At 41.2% G+C, this 10,942-nt stretch overlaps 1 protein-coding gene across 2 annotated transcripts; it reads left to right on the top strand.

Moving 5' to 3' along the window:
- On the top strand, nt 1-10,170 carry rab35b (RAB35, member RAS oncogene family b). Of its 2 annotated transcripts, XM_031742828.2 has the most exons (6): nt 18-391; nt 2,702-2,752; nt 2,859-2,982; nt 6,762-6,886; nt 7,052-7,176; nt 7,942-10,170. In XM_031742828.2, the coding sequence occupies exons 1-6, from the start codon at nt 340-342 to the stop codon at nt 8,068-8,070; spliced, it is 606 nt and encodes a 201-aa protein (XP_031598688.1). In that variant the 5' UTR covers nt 18-339; the 3' UTR covers nt 8,071-10,170. The 2 variants fall into 2 exon arrangements, with proteins under 2 accessions (XP_031598689.1, XP_031598688.1); XM_031742829.2 differs by lacking the exon at nt 7,052-7,176 and having other exon boundaries at nt 1-391; nt 7,942-8,048.
- Nucleotides 10,171-10,942: the final 772 nt, after the last annotated feature.

Below are 10,942 nucleotides of genomic sequence, written 5' to 3'. Positions count from 1 at the left end.
TCATGGCATGATTCTTGTGTTCATCAATGGGATGGAACCGCTGTGCTGTAGCTCGAGTCTGCGCAGTGAGGCTGGGTCATAGTTGGGTGCAGCTCCACCAGAGGAGGAAGCGGAGTTTCCGGCTGTTTGCAGCGGAGGGTGAGGATTGCTGACGCCGCGAAACCCCGAGAAAAAACGCCGCCGGCTCGGGGGGCTACCAGTTTGTGATATCCTTAGTGGTGGTGGTGTTTTATACCGGGGGATCTGGGGGCTGGTGATTTTCTTTACGCACCGAGGGAGTCCGACAGCTAACCGAGCAAAGAAGCGGTACAAGGCGGGGGTGAGCCACCAGCTACCGGCATGGCCAGGGACTACGATTACCTCTTCAAGCTGCTCATCATCGGTGACAGCGGTAAGCCGATGCCGGGGATGCAGGACGGGAAGTGGGCCTTGTCGTGTTTTTTTTTACAATGGGGGAAGCAGAAGTACTCTTTTAACCCGGCTGTGTACCATCCGGGCGCTTTTGCAGTGTATTATTTTGTCTTTTAGGCATTGAAATTACTTGTTAAACGTACACATCCGCCATATTTTCGTGTCAGCTACAGGGCGGAGGTTGTGTGTCCGGGCTGGGCATGTCAGCCGATGAGGCCGGATACCGCCTCCAGACACTACGGGTTTATCTCTTGAAAATGTCCTATCTCGTTCTTATATCGGCGTAGACAATTATTTTACCGCCGTAACACAACACGTACTGTGACCTATACCGTTCCTGGGGTAGTAGGTTGTAGTTTTGGCCTTTTGTTTGTATCTACAGTTAGCTAGGTTGTGTTGGCTAACTATGAGCTAGGCTAACATGACAATTCCTTGTCTGGTTATATGTTGATAACTGTTAGTTATCATTTGCTGCACCGGGAAGGTTAAATGCTAAGAAGTTCCCGGCACAGATGTAAATTCAACAAAGTCCGGTTAAGATGTTGCAATGGGTTTTGTTATTTATTTAGTTAGCTAGTTAGCTTGTGAGACCTAGGAGGTTGAGAGTGGAGGAATGCTGCACTGCAAAGACATGTTTGCATCTAGTTAGTCAGACTATAGTGAAGTGAGACTGACACCGCGGTTAGTGTCAACCAAAGTGCCCTTTGGTGTATAAGCTAAGTATATAAGGTATAACAGCACAAAGACACTGACTGCTTCTTTATGTTTAGCACCTTTTTAACATGTTAATAATCAGGACAAACAGCTACAGGTAGATGCATAACAAACATCTGTGTGTATATATGGAAAGAAATGTTTGCCCCTCTTGTTTTTAAGTGGAAAATATGCATTAAGAGGGAAAATTAAAAGTACTCCACCCTCAGAAGCTAGAGCCTCATCCTGCTGAACTTCTTTTGTGAGTAATGGTCTTTGGATTCATTGACAGCTCTGGTCCTGGCACTGCCCCATCAGCTGGCTTCTCACAGTGGAGAGACAAGGCAGTACAGCAAGCCCTTCACTGCATGTCACACACAGGGGCCAGTGTGCCCTCAGCTGCAGCATGGAAGCACCACTGTCTGCAGTGCTGCACAGAGCTTTTTATTTATTTATTTGGGGGACTCTGACCTTGTGCCCTTGTTCTGTTGGCAGACCTGCTACTTGCTGGTGGGAATCAGATTCTCCACTCACTGAATCAGTTAGTTGAACGTGAACACCTTCTAACCTATGACAAGTTAGAGGACATACAAAATTTCACAGTACACATGAACAATGGAAATTTGACCAACATTTCATGTATCAGATATGTATTACCTTTTTTTCCATGGTCTGTGGTTAATTTATGCACCATTGATGTAGATATATAATTACAGGCTGGCAACAGAGGTGTCCTGGATATTTTTACACCTGACAGTTTTTTGGGGTTTTTTTTGCCAACCTAAAGGCCCACACGACATGTTAAAGCTGATGAATGCTTTTCTGCTTTGAAGCTTTGGTCATTGTATGTTTGAACAAAACTCTGTAGTGCTGAGATCACAGGAACCTGATAGCGTTTTATGTAAGGACAAATCAAACATGAAATGACAACACAATAGAGACGCTGTGTAACTGGGCTGCAGGTTCAGTCCCCCCTCAGGCCAGCAGAGTGACTTCCTAACTTTCAGTTGTAACCTCACAATCAGTCTTACTCACACTTATAAACTAACCTCATTTTCAGTCCCTTTCTCTTTTTTCTTTGTCCTCTCCTGTCATCTCTTGTTACTCTTATTTCTTTCTGAATTCCACTGTTTCATATCTGATTATTTTAAGAAGCCTCCCAGTGTCCGCCTCACTGAGGTTAAATTGATTAAGATTCTAGAGCTACCTTCATCATCAGAATGAGTATGTAGGGTGTAGTCTTGCTTACCTGAAGCCTTCAGCTTGTACACTGTGCAGCAGGTTAGAACCGTGTTTATGTCTTGAAGAACTAAATCTTTATTTACACAAAGATTAGAGGAACGATTCAGCTTGACGTCCCCCACTTTTCTTTTTTGTGTGTGCGTGTGCGTGCCGTCATCACGTGGTGCTGCTCTTGGTTAACTAGGATATAATATGCGAAACCAAAACTCTTGCTCTGTTGTGGTGCAAAAAAAAAAAGTGTTTTCAGACTTGCCAGTATCAAAAATGCAGAGTTGTTATAGTGTTTTTTTTTTTTTTTTTTTTTTTTTTGCCGCTGTACTTTAAACCTCTTCCTGTGCTTGTGTTTCCTCCTCAGGAGTGGGGAAGAGCAGTCTCCTCCTGCGATTTGCAGACAACACATTTTCAGGTGCGGGGCTCCACCAAAGCAGCGATGAATAATCAGGACTCATCTCCGTTTTAGTTTCCATGTTTTCATAATAAATTCGATTTTGTGTTCACGTGCCCACTCGCAGGTAGCTATATCACCACGATCGGTGTGGACTTCAAGATCCGGACAGTGGAGATCAATGGGGAGAAGGTGAAGCTACAGATCTGGGACACAGCAGGGCAGGAACGTTTTCGCACCATCACCTCAACGTAAGTGGATCCATTCACACACACGTCCCCCTCCTTTACTTGGAGTTTTCAAGTGAAACTTTTTGTTTATGTTTTAACAATTAAATCTGAAACCATGAAAGGCTCTTTGCGATCCTGACATTAGGTTTTATATGAGGAAGCAGTAGAATAAGTCATTGCTGTTCTATGAAACTGGGTGGAATTCCCCACACATCCTAATTACAGATGTGAGAGGGAGGCTCCTTGTTGCGTGCTGTAGTGCTCCATGACAGTGCTGAGTGTACGTCATTACCCTCTTACACTTGCAGCGTGTTTCACACTGCTGTCCATGTGCCCTGAGGGTTCACAGTGATCGGTACTCCCACGCCTTAAGAGGGAACGTTGGCCTCAGTTTTTCTTTTCTCCACAGTTTACCTGATTAGACCAAACACACAGACTGCTGTCTGTCCCAGAAGTTCACTGCTGTTTAGAAAGCCTGTAAAAACACAAAAAGTGCTGCTGCTACTATTGCAGATTTTAATTTCTGTTTTTGAGAGCTTTTAAGCGTTGGTCGACTTTCACAACAAATAAACATGAAGTCTGTCAGAGATAACAGTTGTTAACGGCATAAATTTGGTTTTGGTCTATGCAGGCTTTTTTCTTTTTTTTTTTATAGAAATATTATCACTCCAGTTTGGTCTTGTGGTTTGATCGCAGCCAAACAGAAAGATGCTCTCTAAGCTTTCAGAAGACGTCCCATCATTTACGTCAAGTCACATAGCTCGCAATACCACGAGTGGAAGTCTGGAGTCTATTACATTTGTTTTAAGGTTGGATGATGCAGCAGTAGTTGACCTCCACGTGACGGATGGTAGGTTAGTGGGCAAAAAAAACCTTGATGCGAAATGAATATGATCCCCAACTAATGAAAAAGTAAAGCGATTTCAGTATTTAGTGCTCATGACTATTACCACGACCACTAACGTTGCTTCTAATAATGATATCAAACTATAATGTTTGCTTATATTATGGATAACATGTTTTTAGACTCTTAAAAATAAATTTCAGTAATCTTTGCCATTGTATCAAGAGAAATAGTCTGCATTCATAGGTTTCTATATTCATGACAAATAGTCACTCACTCAGTGCTCTGAGCAGCACCGATAGAAACATCATTGATGGGACCTACAGCTTACACTGCCGTCATCTCACATGCTCACCCCTTTTTGACTTTGACTGAAGCAGACAGAGACTGCGCTTGGGAGATATTGGAGCGTCACTTGCCTCCCGAGTATCGTCTTGAATGGGACCAGGAGGGCATGTTTGACTCTTATGTACTAGCACTGCTGCAGGGAGGCCAATCAGAATGCTAAAATCATCCAGAAAGCATGAAATCCTTAACGCTTGCTCCACAGGGGCTACCCTGTGGAGCATAGCCGTCCTAGTTTGGAAGGATTGTTGCGACTTGTTCTGCAGGAATCCCTCCAGCGAGCAGGCTGCCTATTTAGGCTGATTGTTCCCTGTGCTGAACTAGAGTGGCGTGGTGCCTCATTAGATCCTAAATGAATGTTTCTGTGGAGATGGATCATGGGCAGTGACCTGCTGAGTCCACTCAGGCAGACTAACCTGAGGTGGTAGCCATATGTCAGTGCGCAGCTGTGCGCTTTCAGCCTCAGGCTTCAGTCACAGCATAATGTCACTTTAACTTTATCTTTTTCTGTTTTAGAGACTTCTACACTGTTGTTTTTTTCTCATAATTATTTACTGTTTTACATTGTAAATAAAAGAGCACATAATGAGATTAACAACAGTAAAAAGTCCCCAGGTGGACTCCTACCAAGGGCATTTAGGTCCCATGGTGAAGCACCGACTCTTTCAGTGAGTTCAGTATGTTAACCTTTTACAGAAAAGGGGAGATCAGGTTGGACTGCGAGGCTGTTTGTGTGTTTGGCAGTTTAAGGTTCTTTATTCATGTGCACTGAGCAGACATAAACGCACAGCCACACACCCCTGCTGTGTGTCGGTCCATTATTGATGGACATCTGGGACAAACCCAGACAATAGGCTTGGGTGGTATCTTTTTACTGAGGATACAGTGGTTTTGTGTGTGTTGTGGTGTTTGTTTGTTTGTTCGATTGGTTATTTAAAGTCATTGTAGCTTTAATTAAACAATTAGATGTTGCCACCCATACTAGTCAGCACTATTAATACCAGTCTGCTAGCAGGAGCAGTGCAGAACAATTGTCAGTACAGGAAGGTGTGCAAGAAAGTAAGGCAGCTACAGGCTTTGCTTCCCTTACTACTTGACTAGTCTGATTTGTTTAGCCGGAAAATTAGACTCTACGAACTTCACTAATTGTAGCATGTATGCATAATAAGAAGCACTCTCCTTCCATAAATAAGGCGAATCCAGTTTGGTCTGTGTTGGTCTTTACACTTTACTCTTGTATTGACAGTCTTTGCAGTACAAAACATCTCATCAGATTACCCTTGTATCAGTTTCAGTAATAAGAATAGTTTTTTATGGTATTGAAAAACATACCCAATAATGTTAATTTACATTAATAACATAATGTAATGTAAATCCTTGATGCCACCAAACCCTATCAAAACAAGCTGTATCCCCAAACTGTCACAACACACACACACACACACACAGAGAAACCCTGACAAAAGTTTCTTTGTGTTTGTTTGGCGTAGTGCAGTGGTACTGGGGATGCGCTCTGTCTCGGATCTGGCCTCTGTTTTTGAAGCCAGTTCATTTGTCTGTGCGGTACAAATGTAGTGGTGTTGCTTTTTCCTTCACACAGTCATACACTCTGTCCTGATGAATGTATTTATTAAGTTGTGCCCCTTCAAGTATCTTTCCTTTTGCTGGATAACATTAGTTATCTGGTTGATAAACTACACCTTAAGTGATTGTTTGTGTGACTTTAAGCTGTAATGCTCAGAAGGTTAGGGACGACTTGGAATTAAAATTATACCGAAGGTCAGACCATTGCATACTTAAATCTTCAATAACTGTTACACGGTGTAGTGGTATCAAAAACTTCACACATCAATCGTGTCGGTCTTTTTTAAAGTTTACCAGTCTGTTTTGTGTTTTAGACATTTCTGCTGTGTTTTTTATTTTTATCTATTAACTTTAACAAATTATTTTTTAAATATTTATTTGCCAACTTAAGCTTTAACAATTCCTTTTATTTGTTATTACCTTTACCAAACTATCTCTACTGTTTATTTGTTAATCTTGTCTAACAGTTTCTATTGAGGCATTGCTTTTAGCTGAAAGCTCAGAGTTTTAGCTTTTTAAATTTATCGGTTACTTTCCATCATCATCATGTGGTGTTCAGATAAAATGCAGGTCAAAGGAGGTTTTTCCGCCACAGAAGCTACATCCATGTTTTACCCTGTCTATTATCCGTTATCTTTAGGTAACCCTCTTGTTTATACTCTTCACCATCACTTTTAGCCAAGTCTTGCTGCTATACTACCATTTCTCTGTAGTAAAAGTAGAAGTGGTTATAACTGTTCAGCTAATTAGAAATATTTTATCTAACTGGTCACAGCAGACGGCCCCTCCCTGAGCCTGGTTCTGTTGGCGACGTCTTCCTGTTAAAAGGGAATTTTTCCTTCCCAGTGTCACCAAGTTCTTGCTCAAAGGGTGTTGTATGACTGTTGGGGGGTTTCTCTGTATTATTGTAGAGTCTTTGCCTCAAAATTTAAAGCACCTTGAGGCGACTGTTGTTGTGATTTAGCATTATATGAATAATCTTTGTCGCAAACTGTAAGCTGACTGTTTCCCTTTCTTCTGTCTTTAGATATTACAGGGGAACACATGGGGTCATAGTGGTATATGACGTCACGAGTGCTGAGTCCTTTGTCAATGTAAAACGATGGTTACATGAAATCAACCAGAACTGTGACGACGTGTGCCGAATATTAGGTGAGTGCGCTCCAAAGAAACACCTTGGCACTGTTTTCACCTCGTCTTCTTTAGCTTAAAAATAGACTCTGCCCTTCACTCCAGTGCATGCCTCTTGTATTTGATGGCAATATGGGAATCATTTCTTGCTCCATTATTTTACACTGAACTGTTTTCTATTTTTAGTGGGAAACAAGAACGACGACCCAAACTCTAAGGTGGTCGAGACGACTGACGCACAGAAGTTTGCAGAGCAGATGGGAATCAGCCTTTTCGAGACGAGTGCAAAAGAGAACGTAAATGTTGAAGAGGTAACTCGTTGTTTTGTGTTATTTGTAGCCTCAGACTGATAAGCTTGTCTGGAGCTGTTCGCCAGACATGCCAGGCATGCACAGAAGCTCTGTGATAACTGCTGATCAGCTTGCCACTGCACAAAGCATCGCTGAAAGTAACTGTTTTTGCCCTGCCAAAACAATCTGCTAATCATTTACTCAGTTAATTCAAGTTCAATTCAATTCAGTTTTATTTATATAGCGCCAAATCACAACTAAAGTCGCCTCAAGGCAATAGTGAGTGCTATTATTGAAAATGGTTCACAATCACACAGCACAAAGAATAGTGTCCTTATTTTTGAAAAGCTAAGAGTGAATTTTATTACTTTTTAACCAGTGAAGCTGTTAATGTGCTCTTCTGCTTTCTTGCAGAGTGTTAGATTGGCTTCAGATTTATAGGATAGCAATGAGAAAGGTGTCGATCTTCCAAACACCTAATAGTTTCTTAGCCTGCTTGTGTACATAGGTAAACAAATCCACCCCAAGACTCGCTAATCAAAACAAAATAACAACATCTATGTGGAAGCTCATCATCAAAGGTTTTCCAGCATTGTGAACAGTGTGGGTGGATTTTTGTTGCCTGATTCTTAAGTTCAGTTATCCAGGCTGCAACTTCATATTTAGAAATAAGACTCAAGTGAGGCTTTGAACTGTTCCTTTAAATACTCCTTTGTCACCATTATGACACAAAAATCTGACCGCTCTAATCAGTTCATGCTTTTTGGTTTGTGCCTCTCTCGGCAGATGTTCAACTGCATCACGGAGCTAGTGCTAAAAGCCAAGAAGGAAGTGCTAGCCAAGCAGCAGCAGCAGCAACAAAACGACGTGGTCAAACTCACCCGGAACAGTAAACGAAAGAAAAAGTGCTGCTAACAAACTCGAAGCCATCCACAGAAAAGCGGGCGGCATCTTCACATGCATATACACACATACACGATGGGACTCAGAGCATCTAAATTAAAGAGCAGATAAAGATTTAATAAATATATGGTGAAAGATTTAAAAAAAAAAAAAAAAAAAAGATGGCAAAAATGTCCCCTTTGGACAAACTAATCATGAAGACTTTAATAAAAACAAATTGTACAGATTTTATTAGACATCAGATCAAGTTTTATTTGGAATTCAGCAGATGGGCACTATTGACCTGAGGTCCTACTTTTTTGTTCAAGGATCTGCAAGCTGACAACTGACAGCTATAATGCTCCGATTTGTATCCACTTCCACAACCCTGTTTCTCTCACATCAGTATGTCATCTCTCCTTCTCATTCCACTGCACACGGGACATTCAGAGTCAGGTTGGACTCTGCGTCTGAGGAGGAGGAGGGCTCACCTTTCCTGGATTTATTTGGGTTTGTTTTCTGGGGGGGAGGGAGGGGAGGGGGGGCAGTTATTGGAACAGGTGTCTCTCCACTGAACATGTCCATTGAACGTTTCTGTGTTACGATGGCTTCACGCCAACAGATCATGAACTTGTAGGTTTTGTTTTATTTGACTTGTTGGGGGGGAAAAAATCACTTGGAGGAGGAGAAGGATGATTGGTAGTCAACCTTTAGCAACTAAACTGATGGACAGAACTGGTGACTTTTTTCTTCTTTTTTGTCTGTATTTTGCCAAGTTTTCCCTTGTTTCCTTTCTAACTTCCAGTAGTGCTGAGCCATCCATAATATATTTTTTATTTTTTTTATTTTTTTTTGAGTGCAGTGGAGCAGTTGAACCACTCTTGGAGCTCTGGGACGTCGAGCTCCTCGTGCACCTTTCACTGCAGTCTTACTATGCTTTCAGAGTTTGCTTTAAAACCTTTCCCCAAAATCTTTTTTTTTTTTTTTTCCTTTTTTTTTTTTTAAAACCGTGATACTGCCAATATTATATATATATATATATATTAAAAAAGAAATATTAGGAGCTGCAGCGCCTCTCATTGGACTGTTGCCATAGTGGCCAGTGGCTGGCCCAGACATTTGGTGAATTGAGTCCTCAGGAAGCGCTTCCTCCATCCCTCTCCCTCTTTTACTTCTTTTTTCCTGCAGCAACCAGCCTTCTCTCCCCTGATGCCCACATATCAGCACCCATCTCAGTGATGGACTCCTGCATTTGGTCCAGCGACGGTGCATGGAAGCTCTGCGCCAAGACACCTGTGCAACCACCCAAACCTCCCAAATACATTGCAGACTGTGGTTTTCAATCTTGTGTTTTTGAGCATGTAACACTGTTTGACTGGGTGTGTTTAGAAAAAAAAGTTATGCCATGCATTTTAGCTTTCAAACTGTCCTGGATTTCCTGCGTTTTCTCTTGCAGAATATTCTAAACAGTCGACTAAAGCTTTATCGCTTTGCTTTTCATGGTCATGACCTGCACTACCTGCTCAAATTGAAGTGTTACAGGACAGTGTTTTTTGGCGACCCTCCACGTTGAGAGCGTGGTGCGCAGTGGGACTGTTAATATACCGGTAAGAACAAATGGGGATGAACTGCAGCACTGGATCCGCTCCCTCCCCGCCAGGATTTGCCACAGAGGCCGAAGCGTTGTACAATGTCTTACTGACATTTTTTTTTTTTTTTTTCCTGTCTTTGGAATTGGGAGCGAGCTTGATGTTGCACAAGCTTCTGTCGGAAACACTTTGTTTTCCTCCTCTGGGCAGCCTCTGGCAGCTGGTTTGGGATCCCGATACGTGTCGAAAGGTCACCGCGACCTCAAGGGCCTCGAAATGATATCAAATCTCACACTTTATGATTTCTCTTCATTATGTGTATGTATATATAAATATATTTGTGTGTTTATATTCAATATAGAACATACACACATGATTAGCACACCAACTGCACATGTGTTAACATGGGCCGTGTGCTGTGGTTGAAAGACACTTGTCAGCTGTGGTTTGCTGTACACTGGAGACAAAGATGTACTATTCATTTTTCCCTACATGAATTTAATCAGTAATAAACGTTTTAAAAGAATAAATATTTGACACAAAATGACTGATCTCATTTGTCAGTGGTCGGAGGCTCAGTCCCAACTTGAGTTTAAACCTGTGTCCTTTTTATTTTTGCCTTTCTCTGAATAAAATTTTAATGGGAGAGAGTGTGTTATGGTCTTTGGAAAACCTGTGACTACTTAACTCTTATGTGGGGTTGTTCATATTCATTTAAAGGAGGTTTATGACCACTTAAGGAACACCAAGTGGAGTTACCTTATACTAAACATTAGTCCGCTCATACCTGCCCGATTTTACGTGGTCGGTGCAACTAGCTTCTCTTTTCAGTCACTGTGAAGTAATGAGAAGGATTTGATAAGTTCCTATCCTTCGAATTGTTTATTAAAATGTTTTATATGACTGTAGTTTGTAATACTGTGAGACAATAAGAAGTCAGTCATTGAGTGTTTTTGTTTTGTGCTATTCAGTTTCTGAATGCTTAAATAATTTAATCCTTATTTAACTTCTTATTATTATGGCTTTTGTATCTTTCAGGTTGAACCTAAAATTTCTGCAGAGGAAAAATACGATTTATGATTTTCATATTTATATAGTTTTACTGATGGAAAATCATAAAAACTAAGAATACCGTAATTAAAAGAAGCTTCATGTGGAACGTGCTTGTGATAAAAGCGACACTTTTTGTGATTTTAAGATGAAATTATACATCTACAGTTTCATTTATAACTTATTTTAACTTAAATGTAACATAATGTATTCCAAGTTATATGTTACAGTTTACCATGTAAGTTATAATACATCCATACCATGCC

This window comes from Oreochromis aureus, linkage group 12 (assembly GCF_013358895.1).
Source record: "Oreochromis aureus strain Israel breed Guangdong linkage group 12, ZZ_aureus, whole genome shotgun sequence".
Taxonomy (NCBI): Eukaryota; Metazoa; Chordata; class Actinopteri; order Cichliformes; family Cichlidae; genus Oreochromis; species Oreochromis aureus.
The sequence above is the reverse complement of the archived record's forward strand: the minus strand, read 5'-3'. Positions and strand labels throughout refer to the sequence as shown.

Bases quoted from the DNA above. Each gene is read 5' to 3' on its own strand.
- rab35b (XM_031742828.2), top strand. From the start codon at position 340: ATGGCCAGGGACTACGATTACCTCTTCAAGCTGCTCATCATCGGTGAC. The intron at 392-2,701 runs GTAAGCCGATGC...TTTCCTCCTCAG, and splicing joins GCTCATCATCGGTGACAGCG to GAGTGGGGAAGAGCAGTCTC. The intron at 7,177-7,941 runs GTAACTCGTTGT...CTCTCTCGGCAG, and splicing joins AGAACGTAAATGTTGAAGAG to ATGTTCAACTGCATCACGGA.